Source organism: Cucurbita moschata, unplaced genomic scaffold (genome assembly GCF_002738365.1).
Source record: "Cucurbita moschata cultivar Rifu unplaced genomic scaffold, Cmos_1.0 Cmo_Scf00009, whole genome shotgun sequence".
NCBI classification, from domain to species: Eukaryota; Viridiplantae; Streptophyta; class Magnoliopsida; order Cucurbitales; family Cucurbitaceae; genus Cucurbita; species Cucurbita moschata.
In genome coordinates this window covers 5,405,212-5,429,113 of record NW_019268525.1, presented here as the reverse complement: position 1 = coordinate 5,429,113, position 23,902 = coordinate 5,405,212, and the positions used below count along the sequence as shown (strand labels likewise).

Genomic DNA, 23,902 nt, shown 5'->3' with positions numbered 1-23,902 from the left:
TCAATTAAAAAAAAAAAAAAAAAAACAAGTCTTGTTTTTTCTTAATTTTTTTTTTCAGAATTTCCAATTTATTGTATTTTAATCTTAAATTAACAATCGTGTAAAATTACTCAAATACCTCTCAACTCAATTTTTCCTCTTTTTTTTTTTCATTACTTGTTTTCTTTTCTTTTAATTATTTGTTTAGTTGGCTTTTTACAAATACGAAAATGCCCTTATGTCCATTTCTGTAATTCCATAAAACATTTTTGGAAAGTAAAAAAAAAACGTTAAAAATACAATTCATTCACATCGCCATAATTCTAGATGACATTATTAAATAACCAAACAAATAAAACAAAATCAACTTTATGATAAAGTAAATTATTAAATCCTTATTTATAAATTAAAATAAAATATGTAATTTCATATATTACCATTATACCATTTAAATTTTATTTCAAACCTATTGATACAATTAGGCTATAAGATTTACGTTATGTAAAGTAAATTTAGTTTGAGATAATATTTTTAAAATAATTTTCTTAAGAAAATCATATTATTCTAATTAAAAAATTACCTAAAATATTTTACATAAAAGAAAATCCATTACGCAAAATGATACGACTAATCTATATGAAAATATCTAAAATATTTGATATTTTGATTTGAACTTTTGGTCCCACGTCTATGTCTAACTTTTTTTTTTCTCCAAGATTACTAGTCAAAAGATTGATTTGCCTTCCAAAAAACGAGAACTAAATAAAATTAAATAATTAAATAAAATTATTAATTACTGGTGCATTTAGTGTACTCAATGCATATTATTAAATTAATAAAAAAAATTATTAATTCTATAATTTTATCTACACCTCTCAAATTAAGAGCTGTAATTATATTTTGGAATTCTAAAATTGGATCCATTATTTTCTATAAATACAAAATAATAATAATAATAAATAAATAAATTGAATAATTCCTCTGCCTTTGCTTTCTTTTCAAGAAATAAACCATCAAATCACCCACCCCAAGAGGTTTATATTTATGAATTAAGAAATATAATTAAAAACAAGCCATTAAAACGACGTCGCATAAGGAAATTAAAAAGGCCAATAAAATTTCATACCAAATCAAAAGTAGTGGATTACCACAAAAAAAAAAAGTAAAATAATTATAAAAAGAAACCCAAATTTAATTATATTATTAATTGTTGCTTCTTTTACAATTCATTCCATTAAAAAAAATCTTTTGCTTCATACATTAATAAAATAATAAATAAATAAAACAAAATATTTAAAGATTTTAATGAATTTGCTAAAAAATATTGACTTTGGATAACTTAAAATTCAAATAATATTATTTATTAATATTGATATTTATTCAATTTTATACTACTTTAACTCATTCCACTACAAAAAATGCTGATGGAGAATCCACGTGGCAAATGGAAAAAGAATCAAATTCTAATAAAAAATAATTTTTATCTATGACAATAATTATCATTTTAAAATAAAATGGATATCGTATATCTTTTTCTATATTGGTTGATAATGATAATAATAATAATTATTATGATTTAATGATGAATAAAATATAATAAATCGCTATTTATACTTTTCTACTTATATCAACGTGATGCTTTTAAGTTTTAAATGTTAAAAATCTTTTGTTTTAATCATAAAAAATCATTTAGTCCTCATTATTATATTTTCACTAATTATTTTATCCAAACATTAATTTGTTAAAAAAAATGATCATTGACCTAAAATATTGTCTGAAATATCCAATCATATTGATACGTAATAATTTATAAACTTAGATTAGATTTTTATTAAAAAAAAAAAGAAATTAAAATGTCAATGATTGAAACAATCTCGAGTATACATTAGGATTAAGAATTAAAATAATTTTTTTTTTTTATATTTGAATTTTTAAAAGGTTTATTTTAAAGTACAAGTCGAAAAGAAAATAAAAATTAGTTTCATGATCTTTTATGACTGGAAAACATATCTGCAAATATTTAAAACCAAGTCATTAATTTTTAAAATAATTAATGCATTAATTGTAATAACTTAGATATGCTCCCCATTTCAAAATTTAAAAACAAAAAATTAAAATAACTAACTATTTGGCTATTAAAATTTAATTTCAAAATTTAAAAACAAAAAATTAAAATAACTAACTATTTGGATATTAAAATTTAGTTTATAAATATCAAAAAGGAAACGAAATATTTGATTCTATAATATTTTAAAATATTTATGAAAAGTGAGGGGTAATAATATAATTTTAAAAAAGAAGGGGGATATTTTTGAAATAAAGATAAAATAGAAGGATAAGTAGGTAAAAAGTTATTTCACGAGCCTAAAATTTAAATGCAAATTATACAAACAAAGAAACACACAAAAGTTGAAAGGAACAATCATAATTTGGGTGTAAAATTTGACCCGTTAGCTTTCAATCCACTATGAAACCACGTTCTAGATTTCGTCAAAGGCGCGTGTACCACACGTTCACGCACCGAGCGTGGGCCCCAAAAGCACAGAAAAATTAATGTTTCTTTTTTAAAAAATTAATATTATTTTAATTAAAAAATATATTTTGGAGTAATTAAAGAAAATTGAGGATGAATTAGAGCTGAGTTGCTGACCAATCAACAGCATGGATTTGAACTCCTAAACCCTAAATTAAAATATAAACAAAAAGAACACAAAAAATAAATGCAAAAATATTAATAAATACACCTCTTAAATCCTTTTTTTTATTACTTTATTTTATATTATTGATTAATCAGCTTGATGGGCACTCTCAAAATAAATAAAGAATTAAAACTTTTATTATTATTATTATTTTTTTTTAGATTTATTCTATTTTAATTTTTTAAATAAATATATCTTCACCCAACCTAGTGGATATTAAATAAAAGTTTAATCTTTTCACCGTTAAAAATATTAAATAGATTCATGAACTTTATTTTGTATTTAATAAAATCTTAGCCTAATTCAATTTTTTCTAAAATTAAATAATATTAGATATAAAATTTAATTTTAGTAAATTTTTAAAAACAGCCAAAATTATGTTTAATTTTAAGAATTTATTAAATAAAAAATAAAAAGTTTAAAAATAGGTTATACCGGTTTTAAATTTCAAGAATGAAAACAAAAATAAAAAAAAAGTCTAAGAAAGAAAACGAAATAAATTGGGCAGGCTTTGGAGGACTAAAAAGGAAATTTAGAGGACTAAGATTTCGGTTCGGCTGGGTTCGGTTCGGTTGGGTTCGGTTTTATGGTTTTCTTTTAATATGGACATAGGGGCATAGGCAGATTTATTTGTTGTTTAATAATTATGAAAAAGAAAAAAAGCAGAGCAGCAAAAAGAGTAGTACAGAGAGAAGAAGAAGAAAAGAAAAACCCAGAAAAGAATTGAAGTTTCTGCGCAATCTGGAAGGAAATGAAAGAATGGGAGATTGAAGAAGAAAGTGGTTGTTCAGATGGGAAAGACGATCAGTAGAACTGGTGGTTGTTGGGGTAACAAAGACGGAATTTTAAGCTTCGAGATGCGAGCTACTGATTCCGGTAGAAAAGGAACCTTCTCCGTACTCCTTCTATACCTCCTTTTGATTCTCATTTTACCAAGCATTCAAAATCAATTTCCTTCTGTAGTTTCTTCGTTTTCCTCTTCGCAAGTTGCTGTTTCTCCTTCATCTTAGTTCAATCTGGTCTTGTTTTGGTGTTTTTCTTCCGGGGCTGCTTAATTTTGACTTGGTTTTCTATTTGTATATCGAATCAAGCTAACTCTCTTCGTTGATCTTCGACTCTTTTCTAACATATGATCGGTTTTTGCTGGATTCTCTCCTTGGGATGGTTAAATCGGTTGCCGGATTCATTCTTGAGGACTCTGGCATCAGTTAGGTTTTAGGGTTTCGTTTTGTGTTCTCTTCTTGTTGGTGGTGTTGTAGCTGGTGATACTAGTCTTTACTGGGTCCTTTGGTCTTCGGGTTATTGTTGTGATAGGATTCTTGTGTAAATACTGCCATATTTTGGTGCATCTCAGGTTTTTTCATAGCTTTCTATATCCTTCTTTTGATATATTTCTTGGAGGATCTGTTTTCTTTTTTTTCTCTTGTTCTTCTTTGGCTTTTGACTCCCATTTTGAGAGAGAAAGAGGGGAGGAAATACTTAGTATTAAGTCTGTAGACTCATACAAACACATCCCAAAGCACCCCATCATTTTTATTGTGGGTATTATTGCGTTTCTTCTTCTTTATTTGGAACTTTTTGTGGGTATTTTGTTTCCAAGGGTTGATTTCTTTTTCCATTTTATTTCTATATGTGAAAAAGAAGAAAAAATTCCATGTAGTGAACTTGAAAGAGGAGTGGTGTTATACAGTTTCAACTTTGAGGTGTCATCGAGGTTTTAATTCTTCTTGGATGATTGACTGTCTTTGGGAATTCGTGATAGTTCATTACCAGATCGGCTGCCATTTGTTGTACTAAAAAAAAATTAACAGATCTGATCGACAAGGTTAGGCCTTGTATTTCCTGGAGACCTGACTCATCAGTGTGCTTGTCTAAGGAATTTGTGATGCCTAACAATAGTTTCAAAATGTGTTGCGAGTGTGATACAAGCTTTTCCCAGATATCTCTGAGATACCTGTGTCAGAGTTGTAATCAATCGTCTTGTGGAAAATGCATTCGGGGTTATGAATCTTTTGTTGTTCAATCAGATGGTATGAAGGTTGGTAATGAGGCTATGAAGAGAATCAAGTTGTGCAAGTTTTGTTCTGATGATAACCTACGGCGTGAAGGCGGGAGGAGACATAGTGAGAAAGTATATCCTTCTGTCTCTCCCAGATATAGCCCAGAACCTCCTTCTCCTAGTTATGATGGTGCAGACAAGTCTCCTATGAAGATTGAATCACTTTCCGATGATCGTCTGAGTCGATATCTTGGGTCACAAGATTGTGGTTATTCTCCCTATGCAGCATCACATAGGATTTCGAGCTCGTTTAATGCTCATCCATTTCCTATTTCTGTTCGCCACTCGCCTAACTGGTAATATTTTGTTTGAATGCAAATGCCTGTTCATCCCTATAATTTTTGGTATTCTAGTACCTGCTGTAACTTTCATGTTAGAAATTATGAAATCCACTTTTAGTTAGAAAACTCTTACGTTTGGTATATAGTTTTGAATACCTCAGAGATTTTATGTTAGAAATTATAAAATCCAATTTTAGATAGAAAACTCTTTCGTTTGGTATACAATTTTGTGTTAGTAGTCAACTTTGTGATTTCAGATGATGCTTCTGTGATAAAAATATATTACACTTACACTTCAAACCAAGAAAACAAATTATCTCATTTAATTTTTTGTTCCTAATGTAGGAGTGATGAAGATGATGCAGAAGATTCTGGGAGACATTATTTTAGCCCATCAAGTGATTATTGTCGTGACAGTTCAGACATAGAGTCAAGTAGTATTAGTACTAGAAACGAGTTCTTTAGTTCTCATTTCAGGGAATCAAGTCCTTCTGACAGCCCTTCAAGGAATGATTATACTTTAAGCAAAGTTGATTATGTTGTACAGACTATAGATCCAGGTCAAAGGGAGAATCTATCGTCTCAAGATGCCGAGGCCATTTTAAATAGGTCTGAGAGACTGACTGATGGTCAAAATAACAAACCTGCATGCTCTGGTGACCTGCCAACTATCCAGGACCAAGAAGGAAAGGTAGAAAGGCCATTAGATTTTGAAAACAATGGTCTTATATGGTTCCCCCCACCTCCTGATGATGAAATTGATGACTTGGAGAATAATTTCTTTGCCTATGATGATGAAGATGACGATATTGGGGACACCGGTGCTATGTTCTCTAGGAGCAGTAGCCTTTCTAGCATGTTTCCAGCAAAGCAAAATTTGCAGGAGGTGAATAAGGAGCCCTTAAGAGCTATGGTTCAGGGTCACTTTAGGGCTCTTGTTGCACAACTATTGCAGGGAGACGATATCAAATCTGGAGGAAATTATGTTGAGGACTGGCTTGATGTTATTACCACAATAGCCTGGCAAGCTGCAAATTTTGTGAGACCAGATACTAGAAGAGGAGGCAGTATGGATCCTGGGGATTATGTGAAAGTAAAATGCGTAGCTTCAGGACGTCCTCATGAAAGGTATAACTTATGGCCATTACTGCAGCTTGGAGTATCCCTTTGTGCAAATAGCTTCAATGCTTCGCGTATATATCATATATTTAGTCTTGACTAATGTCTTGAAGTCGTTTATCTTTTTTCTACAGCACACTTATAAAGGGTGTTGTCTGTACAAAAAACATAAAGCACAAACGCATGACCTCACAATTCAAAAATCCAAGGTTACTTCTTTTAGGAGGATCCCTTGAATACCACCAAGTTGCTAACCAGCTTGCTTCTTTTAATACATTATTATATCAGGTACTTGTCTTTAGTTTTAAGAAAATCATCATTTAGTTTATGTTCTTTTTACACATATTTAAGTTTTCTATGCATACAGAATGCTGGAACTAGTTAAAGTTGTCTTATTTATTATTATATTTTGGGTTTTATTGTTCCATGACTTCTAATATTCCTATCTTATTAATGCAGGAAAATGATCATCTGAAGACAATAATTTCAAAAATAGAGTCTCTTCGCCCCAATGTTCTGCTGGTGGAAAAAAGTGTATCCTCGTGCGCACAGGATTATCTGCTGGCAAAGGAAATATCTCTGGTGCTCAATGTTAAAAAGCCGTTACTAGAGCGTATAGCCCGTTGCACTGGTGCATCCCTTACTCCATCAATTGATCATATTTCCACGGCACGTTTGGGACATTGTGAACTTTTCCGGTTAGAGAGAGTGACTGAAGAGCATGGAGATGTTAATCAGAATAAAAAACTATCCAAGACCTTGATGTTCTTTGAAGGATGTCCAAAGCGCTTGGGTTGCACGGTAACTCTAGTTAGACAATTAATTTGTTTTGTGGCTACTTTTTCAAAATGATTTTCTATGCTACTTTTTTGGAATGATTTCTTGGTGAAGTTTTTTGGGTACCTTACTGTAATACTTCTAAACTAATTTTTTTGACCATATTGTAACTTTTCATTTATCATTGAGAAATTCTCATTTTTCTTAAAAATGTAGTTGATTAATAGTTAATCAGTAAACATGTAAACACATGGAAACAAAATATTTGGATTTTTCTTTTCATTATGTAAAATTGTCAATAGTTCATACAATCATACTCGTGTTTTTTGATCAATTTTTTTTTCCATTCTAGTGAACTATAACCAATTTTTGAGTGTAGCTTTCAAACAACCTAATTTTCGTCTGACAATAGCTTGTAAGTCATAATTTGAATGGTTCTGTGGGCCTAGAAAAATGTGATTTTATAGTCTGTTCTGCTTCTAATCTTGTCACATTTCTTCTCATAGGTCTTGCTGAAAGGCATGTGTCGTGAAGAACTTAAAAAAGTTAAAGATGTTGTTCAATATGCGATATTTGCAGCATATCACTTATCTCTTGAGACTTCCTTTCTTGTGGATGAAGGTGCTTCTCTCCCTAAGATGCCGAAGCGCTCTATTTCTGTTGAAGATAATTCCTCATCAGAAAATCCCAATGCTCCCGAGGCATCCAATTGTCTGTTTGATCTTTCCACCGAAGATAAATTTTCTGCTCCTAGTTCTGAGCTTGACGAATCTAAAATATACTCGATGGATTCTCACCTTGGTGACAATAGCTTTCTACAGTCTACTGGCTTTGAAGACTCGAGCATTGTCGATACACTTCCTGACATATTCAATGATGATTTACTATCCGAGGTTGATCTAAAGCCTTCTCTTTACCATTGTGAGGAATTTAAGGACAGTATAACAGTTCCTTTCGCTACCCGAAGTCTTTCTGAATCTGAATTGCCAGAAACCTTGAAATGGAGAATGGGAAAGTCTGGTGGGATTCCAGAGTTGCGAAAGTCTGAAAGTTTTGATGAAAAGGAACTTTCTAATGAATACTTCTCAGCAGCGGATACTCACCAGAGCATTTTGGTATCCTTCTCAAGCCATTGTGTACTTAAAGGAACTATATGTGAGCGCTCTCGCCTTTTGCGCATAAAGTTTTATGGCCGTTTTGACAAGCCTTTAGGGAGATATCTACGGGATGATCTCTTTGACCAGGTTTATTTATTTCCTAATTCTATGTCTAATTGATATATAAAATTTTGTTTTGTTTATTTTTCCTTGGATAGCTATATAATTTTGAGGTGGTATTTTATTTCGTTTGGGTTCTCATTGCAGACATCAAGCTGTCCATCCTGTAAGGAGTCGGCTGAGGCCCATGTTCTTTGTTACACTCATCAGCAGGGTAATCTTACAATCAATGTTAGACGCTTACCCTCTATAAAGCTTCCCGGGGAAGAAGATGGCAAGATATGGATGTGGCACCGGTGCCTTAAGTGTGCCCAAATTGATGGAGTCCCACCAGCAACTCCTAGGGTTGTTATGTCTGATGCTGCCTGGGGGCTTTCTTTTGGAAAATTTTTGGAGCTTAGCTTCTCAAATCATGCAACTGCAAATCGAGTTGCAACTTGCGGTCATTCATTGCAGAGAGACTGCCTCCGTTTCTATGGGTGTGTGAGGCATCTGAATTCACCATTGATTTTACAAGTGTTATTGTATGTTGCTTGTAACTGAATAAGAAGTTTATAAACACAGGTATGGGAGCATGGTCGCATTCTTCCGATACTCGACCATTGATATTCTCTCTGTTAACTTACCCCCTTCTGTACTCGAGTTCAATAGCCATGTTCAGCAGGAATGGATTTCAAAAGAAGCTTCAGAGGTGGTTTTCATAATTTGAAATGTGATTTGCATGGTTTCGAAATCTTGCTTTTGTTTACTCTACTTTGGGGTTTTCAATGCAGATTATTGGTAAAATGGAAAGCTTGTATGCCGAGATTTCCGATATCGTTGATAGGATGGAACAGAAAAACAAGTTGTCAACGCAGGACTCATCAGACTCGAGTGATGTGCAAAGCCACATCGCGCAACTGAAAGAACTGCTTCAAAAGGAACGAAGTGATTACATTGTAAGTGCTGTGAGAACATTTCAATTATGATGAACATTTTAATTGTCCTTGTACATTTGTATATAGGTACTATGTTATTCATGAGAATTATTTGCTAATTTAATAGGGTCTGCTGCAACCATTCATGATGAAACCTTCGTTAATGGGGATGATTTCTGTCGATATCCTGGAACTGAATCGTTTGAGGCGTTCCCTATTAATGCATACCCACTATTGGGATCACCGGCTTTATTCGCTTGATTCCCTCCTCAAAAAGATTTTAAATCCAAAAACTGATGCGTCTTCACCTGTAATGAGAGATTCGAAAAGCGATTCTGCTCACAGTGATGGGAAACTTGAATTTGGCCACAATGAGAATATTCACGAATCTTCTTCGATTCATGAGTTGGCTGGGAATGATTTACATTCAGAGCAGAAGGAAGAGTCAACAGCATTTGAATGCTCCGCATCAACCTCACATCAAGCCTGCAGAGAGGAAGCACACACCGATGGGGAACTGAGTACCTCCATGGATTTTTTAAGCATTTCTTCTTATGAATCCACTCTTTCTGAGAGAATCGATTGCGCTTGGTCTGGAACTGAGCAATCTGTGAAGAAACCACCGGCTGTTTCTGCACTGCAAACAGAAGAACCTCTAGATGGGACAGCGAAGCAGGCGAGTCAAAAGGATAATCCTCAAATGAAAAGGGTATTGATGTCACCTGTGCGAGTTCATTCCTTCGATTCAGCGATAAGAATGCAAGAGAGAATCCGGAAAGGGTTGCATCCATCTACTTGTCAGTTGTCAAATATTAGATCTTTCCATGCTTCTGCAGATTACAGTAGTATGCTAAGGGATCCTGTTTCTAGTTTAACTAGAGCCCACTCTCAAATGTTACCATGGGAAACACAGAAGTTAAATTTATTACTCAGTTCAACTCCATCTTTTATCTCGACATCTCATATCCTTGAAGGCGTTCGACTGCTGCTTCCTCAGACTGGCAATAATGATATAGTTATTGCTGTTTATGACAATGAACCTACTAGCATAATTGCATATGCCTTAAACTCTAGAGAATACGATGACTGGGTTGCTGATAAGTTTACGAACAACGACGGAGGCCAGAGCGTCCCTAGAATCAATATCGAAGATTCTCGACCTGCAACTCTTTCAGCTTGGCAGTCTTTTGGTGCTCTAGACTTGGACTATATCCACTATGGAAACTATGGTTCTGAAGATTCTTCAACCATGAGGACCCTGTTTTCAGATCCCAAAAAGTCTCCCCATTTGAGACTTTCGTTTGTAGATGAATCTTCAACATCTGGGGGTAAAGTCAAGTTCTCTGTCACTTGCTATTTTGCAAAGCAATTTGACTTGCTTAGAAAGAAGTGCTGTCCCAAGGGAGTGGATTTTGTAAGGTCTTTGAGTCGCTGTTGTAGATGGAGCGCACAGGGTGGAAAAAGTAATGTTTATTTTGCTAAGTCATTGGATGAAAGGTTCATCATTAAACAAGTCACGAGGACAGAGCTCGATTCGTTTGAGGAGTTTGCGCCTGAATATTTTAAGTACTTGTCACATTCCCTAACCTCTGGAAGTCCAACTTGCCTTGCGAAAATTCTTGGGATCTATCAGGTAAAAATATTTAGCTTTTGAATCCTACTTTGAAGTCAATAATTTTAACTTTCATATATATATATCCCTTCTTGTGGATGCATTCAAGTACTTTTACCGGGCTCTGCGCTCGTTATCCTTACTGTCCTCTCTGCTGGGCCCCTAGCACAGCAAGCACTCCAAGAGGCTCGGCAGAGAGCAATGGAATTGCTCGATTGTAAAGTAAGGGAGAGTAAAGTGGCTCCTGGGTGGGGTGGGGAACTACGCCTTTGATGGGTAAAGTATAAATGTTTTGGAAGCTTAGAGGCCGAATGGACACATCTTGAAAGTTCGATATATATATATATATATTTTCTTGTGGATGTATTCGAGTACTTTTACCAATGACTATGGGGACGAATATTTACATTTTGTTTTTTCACAAATGTGTAATGGCAGGTCACTGTTAAACACCTGAAAGGTGGGAAAGAAATGAAAATGGATTTGATGGTGATGGAGAATCTTTTCTTCATGAGAAGTATCTCAAAGGTGTATGATCTCAAGGGCTCTTCACGATCTCGTTACAACCCCGACACATCCGGGGCTAACAAGGTTCTACTTGATCTGAACCTTTTAGAAGCACTGCGGACGAAACCCATATTTCTTGGAAGCAAGGCCAAAAGAAAACTCGAACGAGCCATCTGGAACGATACATCTTTTTTGGCGGTAAGCTGCATTGTTGAATTCTCGAGTTCGTCTTTTTTATTGCATTTCCTTCATTAATTGGCTTGGATAAACAGCATGAATTTGGATGGATGATTGATTTGTATTCAGTACTTTATTCTTCATATGGAAGCAAATTTACTGACTCTTCACATTCTTCAGTCGATAGACGTTATGGACTACTCGCTTTTAGTCGGGGTTGACGAGGAGCGGAAGGAGCTCGTTTTAGGCATCATCGATTTCATGAGACAGTATACATGGGACAAGCAATTAGAAACGTGGGTGAAGGCGTCGGGGATACTCGGAGGGTCGAAGAACGCTTCTCCTACCATCATCTCTCCAAAACAATACAAGAAACGTTTTCGCAAGGCGATGACTGCTTATTTTCTGACAGTTCCTGATCAATGGTCTTCTTGATTTTATGATTGGATCATTGTATTCTTTTGTCCATGAAAGCATTTGTTCATCAATCAATAAAGGGATAGATAGCAATTGCAGATATAAATTTGAAGGAATCCCTCTCATTCTTTTCTTTCTTTTTTACACTTCCATCTCTTAGAACTGTGTACAAAGAAACACCTACTTTTCTTTTTTCGATCTAACGAGAAAGTTATTTGTAACAAATTTGGAATCATAACTTACGTTTGCAATACGTGTAGAAGATGTTCATTTTCGTTCGTAAGTTGATAATACTTTATCTTAAAGATATATTATAACGAACAACTAATCCCATTGGACTTAAACAAAGACGAACATCAAATTATTTTAATGGGAAATTTTCTTTTCCCTAAACAACCATAGTCCACAAAGTCCTTTTCAAATGAAAATTTTCATTGTTATATATTGTGAGAGAGAACTTAAAAAAGTAAAAGAAATTCAAATATTTTGACCCATTGAAATCAACTCTTTCTTATGAACTTTGAATAAGATCCATAATGGATTGTGATTCCCATGTGGAAGAGAGAGAGAACAAATGTTTTTTATTTAGAGAAAAAGCTCATAACACTTTTTCTTGGAACTTGGAAGAAAAAGGATTAGGAAAATGGGAGGAAATGGGTTGGCTTAATGGAGCACATTTTTTTGAAATTTCATACCTAACTTATGATATAAATATATATGCACGTCCTGCAGTTTATGTGACATGTTCTATCTTTAGTGAGGTCATATTTCATGCTTAGAGGTCGAATCGAAACTTAGAATTTAGATTGAATGCCTAATGATCTTACTATTCTAAGAGTAAAAATTATCTTTATAAATTAAAATGGGTTCTTTTATCATAATTTATCTTTTGCTCTAATGTGAACGCATCAAGATTTTCTCCCAACTTTAGTTTTCTTAATATATACTTACAAATGTTTAGGTTAAAAGTTAGCCCATTTTTTCTTACTAGTTTTTCAAATATTTCTTGACGTGTGTGAAACAAAAACTATTCAACGTGAATAACAACAATTTCAGTGTCGCAATTTAAGAGTAAAAATGTTAAAAAAAAAAAACAAAATTAAAGGAAACTAAAAATCAAACACCAATATATATATATATTTAACCATTTAAAAATACCTTTGTCGTCGTTCACAAAAATCTCAACATATGTCCTTATCGTCTAGATCATGATAATTTTTCTAGTCTAATTTCAAAATCCAAAATGAGTATTAATTTCACGTAAGATTAAAATTAATACTTAAATATATGATAAAAATATATATTGAGAAGTCAATAATTTGAATTCTCTACGAACTTAAAATAATAATAATAAAAATGTGTGTATATATAATATATATTAAATTTGGTAACGACCTATTTTTATTTTTTGGTTGAATTAAAGAAAATGTAGAACTCCCAAAAAAATAAAAACAACATATAAGAAAAACAAAGTTTGAAAATTAATTTTCAAGGTTTTGACTTCCACGAAACATGTATAAAAGAATTAAAATGGCAAATTAAAATTTTAAAAATATTTTCTATTTTCAAGGGAACTACTCTTCAAAATTCAACAAAATTCAAGGCGCGAAAGACCAAACTACCCTCAATTCCTAAAATGGAAATAGAAATTAAAAAAGAAAAAAAAAGTTACCTTGAAGTAAAATTGTTATAATTAAACACTACATTATAATAATATTAATTAGGAATCAAATTCTTAATTTTACAAGTAATTTTGTGAACGTTCACATTGTTATAATTTAATTAAAAAAATTTCAATCCCATGAAATTAAAAAATTATAATATGTCCGTTTAGAATTATATGTATTTTCTCTAGATAGGCCAATTCCGTCATTCCCTTACGACATGATTACGTTACCTATTCCTTGCTTCTTAAGAGTGAAAACCATCCTTACAGACCAACACGAGTCATGTTTTGTTCTTACTCGCATACATCTTAAGAAAATTCTTAGAAGACCACCCTAACATAGAATTACTCAAAGTAAAGTATTAGTATTGCACACAAATTCTTAAGAAGTTACGGAATATGGTTACCATTTGGAAGCGAATTAGACATTTGTTTAGACCCTTCATATATATATATATATATTACTTTAAATTAATATTCCAGGAATAAAAAAAAATTATTCTCTAAATTTAAAATTTCATGGTTATCCAAAGGAAGAGAGGAAGAAGGTGGTTGGTCTTGGTTCTCAAGCCAATGAAATTAAGAACCCAAAGCTTCCAAATTGATGAGCGGAAGGTCATTTTGGACTTTTACACTATCTATTTTTTTAATATTCTTTTAACTTTTAATAAAAATAAAAAATAAAAAAAAAAACACTTTAATATTATTATATATTACCCACCCTTATATACATTTTATTTTATTTTATTTTATTTCCCCCCTTTTTATTTTAATTACACCACGAATCAGAAGTGGGGATTAATTTTAAATTAATATATAATTATTTTAAAATGTTTAATAAATTTTGAAGCTATTCTGAATTTAAAATTATAAACTTCCTTTTACCAGACATTTTATTTGAAAATTAAAATTTGAATTTTATTATATTAATTTAAGTTTGAATAAACATTCAAATTTAATAATTCAACTAAATAAAATTATTATTACTTTGAATATATTATATAAAATGAACAGACAATTTTAGAATCAGGAATGAAAATTTAGTAACGGGTTATATAACATTCTTCAAGATTTTAAAATATATCCGACCTAAATTAAAAGGATTGAAAATTAAATTTAAACTGCTCAACATCAAATCAAGATGTTGAAATAAGTTAAAGGTTGGATCGATGCCCGTGATTAACGCCTTCACCTATCCCACCCATTTTGTATTAAACTAAAACTATATAATATCAAATCAAATCACAACCTTACCCCATACATCACCCCCTTTGGCTTCTTCTCTTCAAATTTCTTAGAAAAGGGGTTGGAAAGTTCATTCAAACCTTATTTTAAATTCGCATTTTTCTTTTCAGTCTCTCGAGCATTATAGGTCTTCCGACAAATTTTTCGTTACCATTTGAAATTATGTATACGGTCTATGTTTTGGGTTGAAAATTCAATTTCTTATTTCACAGTTTTTAAATTAAAAGAAAAAAAATACGAAAATTGAGTATGGAAATCTCTCCTTAGTAGACGTGTTTAAAAACTGTGGGACCAACGGTTATACATGACGGATCAAAACAGATAATATCTACTAGACGGTGGGTCTTAAGTGTTACAAACGATTAAAAAAAATTAACAAGTAATAAAAAAAAAATTATTTAAGGTCCATATTTGGGTGGAAAAGGACAGTTTACGTACTTATTGTGCATTGTCAAACATGATTTAAATTCAATTTTCAAACATTGCCTTCTTTGTTTGACCACAAACAAACCCTTCACCAAACAAATTCCTCTCTATAATAACAACACCTTTACACTTTCATTTGTGTCTCTTCTACTACGCCCACCATCTTCCTCTCACCTCTTTCCAACTCTTTCCCTTTTGGCTGCCATGGGAAACGCCTTTGGGCTCAAGAAGACGGTTAAGGTGATGACAGTCTCCGGTGACACGATCAAACTAACCCCCCCGGTTCAAGCTCGGGATGTCGTCAAGGACTATCCCGGCTTTGTTTTACTCGAATCCGAGGCTGTGAAACACTACGGAGTTCGAGCAAAGCCATTGGAACTCCACCAGAAGCTTAGCACGAAAAGACTCTATTTTCTTGTGGAGCTGCCTAAAATTCCAAAAGAACAGGTGAGAGTTATGAGGTTAGAGATGTTCGTTTAACACGTGATGAATAAGAAAAAAAAGGTGGGGAGAGATTTCTCCCTATTTACTCAACTGGGTTGGGACGGAAATTATGTTCTCTATCTCACTACGTAGTTATTTGAGTTACATTAGTTATGATTTATTTTGACATGAAGGCTCCACGGCGAGTAAGGTCGGCGATCAACATGAGTGCGAAGGATAGGCTAGAGAGCTTGATGTTGTCACGGCGGTCAGCATCAGACCTAACCATCATGAAACCGAAGAGCGTGTTGGCGGAGGAGGGCGGTGAACAGAGAGAGGGATCGGAAGCGACACGGGTGAAGGTACGGCTGCCGAAGGCGGAGGTGGAAAGGGTGTTGAAGGAGAGCAAAGATGAGGCAGAGGCAGCGGAGAGGATTATGGGGTTGTACATGGCCAAAGCTAGAGAAAGTGTTTGTCAAAATGAACGGAAGATGGAGAAGGAGAAGGATGTCATCATCAAGCCACGTGAGGTGCGCATGCCTTTGATTTTACTGTCTTTTTTCTTTTTCCTTTTTAATTTAATTTTACTTACCACTTCGATTTGTCATTAAGATTTACTAATTATTTTCTATGTGAAAATTGAAATGATTTTCTTTGTCGAAAATGCAGAAGCGACGAGTAAGTTTCATGACGACAATAGAAGCAATGCCTCAAATTGCGGTAGCAACTTAATTAACAAGGGCAACAAAAATCATAGACAAATTAATTGAAGTGACACAGTGACGTGACGATCTACTTACTGAGAGGATTACACTACGTCCTTCACTTCAACTTAAAACATTTAAATTTTAAACCGCTTTTGTAGAATATAGCTAGATATAGTTTTGTTTTCTTTTTACGCCCATTATGTACTCATAAATAAATTAATGTTATATAAGTAGCAAGCTCCCGAGTCATGGAGAGCTTTTTTTTTTAGCTCAATATATATAGTTTAATGTTTCATATTATATATTAATATAATTTTTATTTCACGGTAAATTCAAGAGGTAAAAAAAGAAAATTGTTCTCTTACTCACATAATTTACGAGAAACAGTAACATATATTTTCTTGCAAACGACTTCAGACTTTGCACCAATACATGAATATATCTCAATGTACTTGATGATTAATATATCAATCAATTCATGTATCTAGCTATTCATTAACCTCAATTATTTATGTATTCAACGTGTCAAGATTAATTCCAATGGGTAAGGTACTCAGTATAGGCCATAAGAATGAAGTCAGTATAGTTGCATTTTCTATTGAAATTGTAGTTCTTATTATTCATCACGTCATTTTCATTATTTTTTAAATTAATGTTATTATGATACTGTTAATAATATTAATGTAATGAATTTCTATTTAAATATAACAAAAATAATTCATCTCTAAATCTAACGCCTACAAGGACAAAACTAGCTTAGAAGAAGATTTGAACCTGTCTGTTCTTTTGTATCCTTCAAATAAGAAATGTTATCATCCCTACTAACAGCAAACCATGACAGTATTTAATCAGAGGATGCAATGTTTCTTTCAGTATATTCTGATCTCAAAACTCAGAAGATGTTCTTACAGAAAGGAACTGGACAAAGAAAAGGGTAAAAACAAAAAAAAAACAGAGTCCAAGTATTCCCAAACAGTACCTTCTTTTTGGTTATAGCAGAGATTTGTTAAGGGAGCCAGTAAATGAATTTATACACACTTGTACAATAGAATGAAGGAATGAAGTACACAGATTCAAGGAGTGTGGCCTTCATTAGCCATCCATCCTTAAATTCTTTGTTGCCACAATCAAAGAGAATGAGCTGAAAATCAATTGTCAAAAGTACTCGAAAGTTGGAAAAGTATGGAAAATGATTGTTGATAAATCCATACCTTCTCTATATCTGCTGCTGCTGCTGCTGCAGCGTTCGAAGATGCTCCAACAGAGAAATAGCCTTCCTCTTTGCTCTCTCTGTGCCACTCTTGGCGAGCTCTGTCAGTGGAATCACGGCACCCAGCCTACTCATGCAGGAAAGATTTTCTGTATCTCTCTTACACAAAGCAAGCAAAATTGCAGCAGCGTTTTCTTTGTTGCGAGGCAATCCGGTCCTCAGCAGGTCTATTAGGACAGGTATGGTACTGGCTTTCACCATGGCTACTTTTGCTTCTTGATGGCTGGCCAGGACCGACATTATTGTGAGAGCTTCGTCGACCATGGAGTTAACCGAGTTCGTAAGCATCTTTAATAGAGCTGGAATGATCCCTGCCCTCACAGACCTTCCCTTGTTACCCTGATAAATACACAAATTAAATAGTGCTGTTGCAGCATCCTTCTTCCCTCTTGAGCTTCCATTTTCAAGTAAATTCACAAGAGCCGGGATGGCCCCAGAATCACCAATGATTATCCTATTTTCATCAGCAAGAGACAAGCTGAAAAGTGTTGCTGCGGCATTTTCTCTCGCTTCCATACTTCCAACTCTCAGAACTTGGACAATCGAAGGTATGGCACCAGCAAGCATAATGAGTCCCTTGTTGTTCTCATATATTGAAAGGTTCAGAATGGAAGTAACTGCATTTTCTTGTATTAAAACATCACCAACAGTTAATAGATTGACCAAAGCAGGAATTGCTCCTGCTTCGGCAATCAGTATTCTATTATCCGTGCTTCTTTTCGATAGAGATCGAAGTTCGGTCACAGATGCTCTCTGCTCCTCAATTGAATGGCTAGTTAGTTTGCGGACCAGAGTTTCAATGGCTGCCATCTCCTCGCACACATCACGGTACGACCCATCACACTTTTTGATCTTCCCATTGGTTAGTCCTGTAGGTTGCTCAATATTGTGGTTAACACACCATTGACTAATAAGACTTCGCAGCACATAATTTGGGGTGAGAATCAAATTCTGGAGCTTCTGCTGAGTTTTGGGACAAGTAGTATTCCCACAATCTATCCACCTCTGTACATAAGATCTCTCATACGTCTGTGTTGTAAGAAAAAGCACTATTAAGAAAAGGCATAAAAGAATTCAATTGTTCAAACTCTAAGCTCAAATTCATAAAAAAAGAAAAAAAAAAAAAAAAAAAGTTACGACATATATCCACGAACAGGTGAGAGCTTCAAATCACCGAACTCATCAAAAGAAACATCAAGTAATTCATGGAAGTCGAAAGCCTACCTGGCCTGTGGACACAATAACAGGATCCCTCATGATTTCCAGGGATATGGGGCATAAAAAATCATCAGGGATTGGAACCGCGTCTGGGTTCTTCACCTGGTCTCCACTCTTTTTGGCAGAGTCATTCTGTCCATCAGAACAACCCTCTGAGGAGGATGGAAGTTTCTCAATCTGATCCACACCCCTATTCATCAACCCTCTACAATTTGGAAAGGCATCAAATTTCACTGTAATCTCATGATCAACGATACCATTCTCCTCAACATGAAAGTTATCAACACAGTTGTTCAGGTTTAACAGGTCCACATTTTTCTTCAGCAACTGAGATTGAACAACTGATGGCGGAATTGCAGTCAGAGACCCATATTTTTCAGCTGCTCTTCTCAACTGAGCTCTCACTAATTCAACCTAGAGAATCATCGAAAGATTATATAATGATCAGAAATTGAAAAATCAAACAGTGGATTTTCCCTTAAATCCTACCTGTTCTTGAACTTCCTCTGATATATCAAGGCGATCATAAGGAAGATTGCTCAATGCCTTCTCTAACTTCCATGTCACGCATTGGAATTGAAAGATTATCTTATTGGCAACTTCTTCCTTCAAAATTAAAACGTACAGAAATTTCAGAAAATGTATACTGAGACTCATCAACACTGCCCCATTATGAAAATATTTCGAAAATTAGAAAATTGGCCATGAACGTCAAAGTTTGAAATGAGGCATATGAGCAAAGAACAAGAAGCGTAACCAAAAATAGAATACGTGATAGCGGTGCTCCAAATTTAGAAGTCAAAGTTCATCCCACATGTCCGCTTGAGCTTAATTTGTGCAATTGGATACTCAAAGATGCAGAAAACTGTATATCTCAACAAATACACATCGCTGAGGCAATATTACGAACTAAATTTTGGGTACTCCGTAAAACTCAATGAAATTAGGGGTCCAGTTTTCCCCTTATGGAATTCGAATGACAAAATCAACATCAGCCAAGATTACTAGGACAAGATACAAGATTAGTAAATGAAAATCTGTAACCAAACATCAAATATAGATCGTGAGAATCAAGAAGCCGTTCATTCAAGTAGTAGTTCCACAAAGCACAAATTCCAAACTGAAAAGCTAGGTCAAACCTAAAAAAAGGGATCGATAAATTCAGCAACTAAATATGGTGTGCTAAATCAAACTTTCAAGCTAGAAGAAAGTGAAGTGAAGTTGCAGAGGAATGCAGTGACTGAAAATCAAAACAAACACAATCAAGTTGAGATACAGCCCTCCAAGTTTCTCAAGCTCCTAACTCCTCGTCCTCTAAACCCAATCTCATTAGTAAAAGAACCAAAAGAAAAAGAAAATTAGACAGAGCGCTTACAGAAGAAGAACCGCAGGACCGGAAAGTCGAAGCGGCAAAAATGAGACGCTCAGTATCCTTCAACGCCGCCACTAAATCACATAGCCACGAAGACGGAGACGAATCCCTCACGGTAACAGCGCCACAAGAAGAAGAAGAAGAAGATGCACCAACATGTCGAAATTTGACGCCATTAAAGTCTCTGATCTCCTCAAACAAATGCGTCAAAAGCACGATCCGACGCACCAGATCGGTACAATCCTTCTTGAAAACCCCTCCACTGCCCGTCCCCGCCGACATTCGAACGACATCGCGAACAAAATCCAGTAAAGCCGAAGCCGGTGGACAGTCGCTACCGCCGGCGAAAATCCCGGCCATTACTCCGACCAAATTGCCTGCAATTACGCAATGTACTTGGGTTTCAGTTGAGATTCAGTACGTGGGTTTATCCTCACAGAGAGCTGAAAACTCGAGAAAATTAGGAACAGACAAATGGAAGAAATTTGGGAGAGAGAGAATCTGAGGAGTGTGAACCAATAGAAAATGGAGGAGTAAACAAAGAGGGGATACAGTTGGAAACAGAATAAAATGAATTGTATAAACAGCAGCAATATTTATTTATTTATTTATTTCTCTTTCTAAATTATTATTTTATTGTCTTTATTTAAATTCGCTGTTGAATCCAAGAAATTAAAATCAAGTTTATCCAACTCTAAAATATTTGTTCTTGTTTTTCTTAAAAATAAAAATAAAAATAAAATAAAAATTGTTTGATTGTTTCAAACCAAACAAATTGTTGAACGTGTATGGATGTAATGGGGTGAGTGTGGCCTAAATTATTTTTTTAATCAATAATTAATTTTATATTTTAAAATAAAGTTCGGAGGAATACAGAGACTTGAACTTGTCTTATCGATTCGAATTCGAGATTAAACGCTGACACTATCCAGAAACCGAACTTGGGGGATGAGATGAGGAGTTTGGGAAACAATGGTATACTTGGGGGATATGCAAATTGGAGAAGTGAGAAGGACAAGGCTGCCCCCACCCATGTTCTTGCCTTGTCTTTTTGTCCCTACACAAACAACCCTCGGTCAGTAGCAGCAGTTACCGTTTTCCCGTTAAACTTGTCTGCTCAAATGTTATTTAAAAAAAAAAAAAGAAAAACATGAATTATTTTATCTAACTTAATATCATTTTTTACCTTAAATTTAAAATTCATTGTAATTTTCACCCTAAACTTTAAAAAATACTATAATTTTTAATTTATGGTAGATTTTCGTTAGAAGAATCCCAGAGACAGCATTTTTCACGTGCATTCATTAAATAATAAAACCTATATTTGGTATGAAATTAGAATAAATGATTAAAAAAAAAATGATTTCACGTCTATAAACGAGTAATCACATTAACTCATCGAAATGTCGAATATTAAATTAGTTAAAAAAATATATTAGGATTAGTAACGTAGCGAACCATGTGGTATATAACATAATTTGCATTTAAGAACTATGGAACTTTTATTAACGATTTTTGTTATCACCTTTATTAATAGAACACTTTACTATATTGAACCAAACACAAAGGCGAAAAGAGAGATCATTTTATGAAGATGATGTTTTTGAGTTTCAATCGAGACATATAATTTACTAACTATTAAAAAATTTATATGTAAAGGGAGAGATTCGAACCTCTAACATTTTGATCAATAATACAATAAAGTTTACATAGTTCAACGATAATTGACATATACTCATTTATGCGATGTCAGAGTTTAAATTCTCATACATCACTTATTGTAATGTCTCTACATCTACACAATATATAGTAAAGATTAAGAATCAAGTGGGTTTAGAGTCATTATTCGAAACTCTAGCAAAAATATAGTTTTATTTTGAGTTTATTCAAATTTTAAGAGCGTTTAATATGGTTGCTCATACTAAACGAACATTTATATATGTCGGTCAATTTTATTTATTTATTTTTTAAAATTTTATTTGTACTAAAAAAAATCAAAATTTTAAGTTAATTAATTATAAATAATAAATTTGTTTTATTTTTTTATTTTTCTCTCTCCAGCCATACGCAAGTGGCATTTTCGGTGTTATCTAGAGAGAGAGAGCACATGCTGCCCTCTTCCGTTTCGTGGACGGTTTTCAATGACAGCTGTCACGTTTTATTTTAATTTGCCGAAATAGTCAACAATTTATTTTAATAATTTTAATTTCTTAAAGAGCTCAAATTCGTTTATTTAGTTTATGAAAAATAAGATAATATAGGATTTTGTTTGTTCCAAACGCATCTCTTATTCCCATAAAATATTGTGCGTATCATATTGTTTTGGAATATGGAAACTCTTAAGCTAAATATTTTTAATTAATTAAAATATCCCTATGCTTAGTTTATTATTGAGTTTTAAACCTTTTATTATCAATTGATTAAAAAAAATAATCTTGAAAAACTAAAATTGAATAAATATTAAAATATACCGACCAAATAGTAATTTAGTCGATTAGGTTCTTAAAATAAATGTTAGTTTATTATTAATTTATTATTTCATTACAAAATTTAGACAAATATTTTTTACAACAAGTTGTGAAATTAATCTTTTACAATAATAGAATAAAAGAAAAGGAAAAATGAATATTTGACTGTTTTTGACTAATCACAAAGACTAGGTCAAAGCTGGTGAGCCCAAAATAAATACCCATTCTATTATTCTTGTATTATTTAATTAAAATATATAATTTTGGACCAAAATATAAAAAGAAAAAGAAAATATTTATTGTTGATTAGTTCAAATCTCATTTATTTTATTTTATTTTGGTTGTTTAGACGTTTAAAATATGTTTTATATTTAATTATTACATAATGACCCAACACAATAATCTCTTTCTTTTGTTTTTTCCTCATGTTTTTTACCCTTAATACCTAAACTCACCGCCAACCCCTTTTTTTACCGCAAAATATCACTGTCGCCATCACTCACTATATTTTAGTGTAATAAATTTTAATTATATTCTTTCACTGACTATTTAAATTCAATTAGATTTTCTTTAAGGTCATTTTCATTTGTATTTTTAAAAATATTTCAAACTTTCATTCGGACGGAATAATAATTTAGTCTAATTTATGGTCTCATATACACTTCTATTTAAAAATAGACGTTTGGTCATCAAAGTAGCTATCACTGTTTTTTTAGTATATCAACTGGATGAAGAAGCAGCTGTAAAATCACACAGTAGACACGTTTTAAAATCATGAGGCTATTGAACTGTTACAATAGTATTCCTTTTCGAAAGACGGTTAAATCCTCCCGTCTTTTACTTCGTCCTCACGTCCTTGAATTCATGAAGTTTAGTAGCTTAATTTGTTAACGTAATGGCATCCAGTTCTAAGCTTGAAATCCCCACACGTGGTGTTAAACAAATATTCCAAATGGAAAGTATCTTCCTACCGAGTTTTGAAGAATTCAAAGAGCAGCCCGTGGGTTCGTTCAAAAGCTTGTACGTTCGGTGGCAGCGTCCGGAAAAGCAAGTCGTCAATATTGAACGCCATGGCTAATCATTGTCCTTTATAATTCATCACTGAACATCTACTTTCCCTTCCAATTTCTCCTCATCCTTTCAAAATTTTCTCTCATTTTCTTTCCCCGGAAACGAACGCTATGTCTTCCTTGATCATTCCCCCTGTTCTTACTACTCCACGGGACGATGCTGCCCTACTTTACCGCGCATTTAAAGGTCAGTTTTCTAATTCTGTTTCTGTGTAAGTTTCTTACGTCTTTTGTTTTGGTACTGTTTGTCTTTTTTTTTTTTTTTTTTTTTTTTTT

The 23,902-nt window shown here is 33.3% G+C and overlaps 4 protein-coding genes across 6 annotated transcripts in view; 3 read left to right on the top strand and 1 right to left on the bottom strand.

Annotated features, from left to right (window-relative positions):
- Positions 1 to 3,345: 3,345 nt before the first annotated feature.
- LOC111447167 (putative 1-phosphatidylinositol-3-phosphate 5-kinase FAB1C) lies at positions 3,346 to 11,918 on the top strand. The gene is made up of 11 exons (XM_023086189.1): positions 3,346 to 5,033; positions 5,364 to 6,146; positions 6,272 to 6,425; positions 6,597 to 6,938; positions 7,421 to 8,158; positions 8,279 to 8,610; positions 8,696 to 8,822; positions 8,905 to 9,069; positions 9,176 to 10,681; positions 11,099 to 11,365; positions 11,525 to 11,918. The coding sequence occupies exons 1-11, from the start codon at positions 4,564 to 4,566 to the stop codon at positions 11,777 to 11,779; spliced, it is 5,139 nt and encodes a 1,712-aa protein (XP_022941957.1). The 5' UTR covers positions 3,346 to 4,563; the 3' UTR covers positions 11,780 to 11,918.
- A 3,318-nt stretch (positions 11,919 to 15,236) lies between these two features.
- LOC111447718 (uncharacterized protein At1g66480) lies at positions 15,237 to 16,501 on the top strand. 2 transcript variants are annotated; one of them, XM_023087020.1, is made up of 3 exons: positions 15,237 to 15,545; positions 15,716 to 16,050; positions 16,181 to 16,501. In XM_023087020.1, exons 1-3 carry the CDS (start codon positions 15,303 to 15,305, stop codon positions 16,251 to 16,253), a joined length of 651 nt encoding a protein of 216 aa, XP_022942788.1. In that variant the 5' UTR covers positions 15,237 to 15,302; the 3' UTR covers positions 16,254 to 16,501. The 2 variants fall into 2 exon arrangements, with proteins under 2 accessions (XP_022942788.1, XP_022942789.1); XM_023087021.1 differs by having other exon boundaries at positions 15,716 to 16,051; positions 16,191 to 16,501.
- A 570-nt stretch (positions 16,502 to 17,071) lies between these two features.
- Positions 17,072 to 20,660, bottom strand: LOC111447717 (U-box domain-containing protein 11-like). 2 transcript variants are annotated; one of them, XM_023087018.1, is made up of 5 exons: positions 20,092 to 20,660; positions 19,206 to 19,322; positions 18,723 to 19,130; positions 17,440 to 18,527; positions 17,072 to 17,369 (listed from the first exon to the last, which is right to left on the bottom strand). In XM_023087018.1, exons 1-4 carry the CDS (start codon positions 20,446 to 20,448, stop codon positions 17,445 to 17,447), a joined length of 1,965 nt encoding a protein of 654 aa, XP_022942786.1. In that variant the 5' UTR covers positions 20,449 to 20,660; the 3' UTR covers positions 17,072 to 17,369; positions 17,440 to 17,444. The 2 variants fall into 2 exon arrangements, with proteins under 2 accessions (XP_022942786.1, XP_022942785.1); XM_023087017.1 differs by having other exon boundaries at positions 17,072 to 18,527.
- A 2,853-nt stretch (positions 20,661 to 23,513) lies between these two features.
- LOC111447834 (annexin D5-like) overlaps positions 23,514 to 23,902 on the top strand; it is a 3,976-nt gene continuing 3,587 nt past the window's right edge. The window contains exon 1 of the mRNA XM_023087188.1: positions 23,514 to 23,813. Coding sequence (XP_022942956.1) covers positions 23,738 to 23,813 — 76 coding nt within the window. The 5' untranslated portion in view covers positions 23,514 to 23,737. The remainder of the gene's footprint in view (positions 23,814 to 23,902) is intronic.

Excerpts from the sequence above, each read along its gene's own strand:
- LOC111447718 (XM_023087020.1), top strand. The coding sequence starts at position 15,303 with ATGGGAAACGCCTTTGGGCTCAAGAAGACGGTTAAGGTGATGACAGTC. Across the intron at positions 15,546-15,715 it reads CTAAAATTCCAAAAGAACAG|GCTCCACGGCGAGTAAGGTC; the intron begins GTGAGAGTTATG and ends TTTGACATGAAG. Across the intron at positions 16,051-16,180 it reads GTCATCATCAAGCCACGTGA|GAAAATGCAGAAGCGACGAG; the intron begins GGTGCGCATGCC and ends ATTTTCTTTGTC.
- LOC111447717 (XM_023087017.1), bottom strand. The coding sequence starts at position 20,448 with ATGGCCGGGATTTTCGCCGGCGGTAGCGACTGTCCACCGGCTTCGGCT. Across the intron at positions 19,323-20,091 it reads GGTCCTGCGGTTCTTCTTCT|GAAGAAGTTGCCAATAAGAT; the intron begins GTAAGCGCTCTG and ends TTAATTTTGAAG. Across the intron at positions 18,528-18,722 it reads TTATTGTGTCCACAGGCCAG|ACGTATGAGAGATCTTATGT; the intron begins GTAGGCTTTCGA and ends CTTACAACACAG.
- LOC111447167 (XM_023086189.1), top strand. The coding sequence starts at position 4,564 with ATGCCTAACAATAGTTTCAAAATGTGTTGCGAGTGTGATACAAGCTTT. Across the intron at positions 5,034-5,363 it reads GTTCGCCACTCGCCTAACTG|GAGTGATGAAGATGATGCAG; the intron begins GTAATATTTTGT and ends TTCCTAATGTAG. Across the intron at positions 8,611-8,695 it reads GACTGCCTCCGTTTCTATGG|GTATGGGAGCATGGTCGCAT; the intron begins GTGTGTGAGGCA and ends TTATAAACACAG.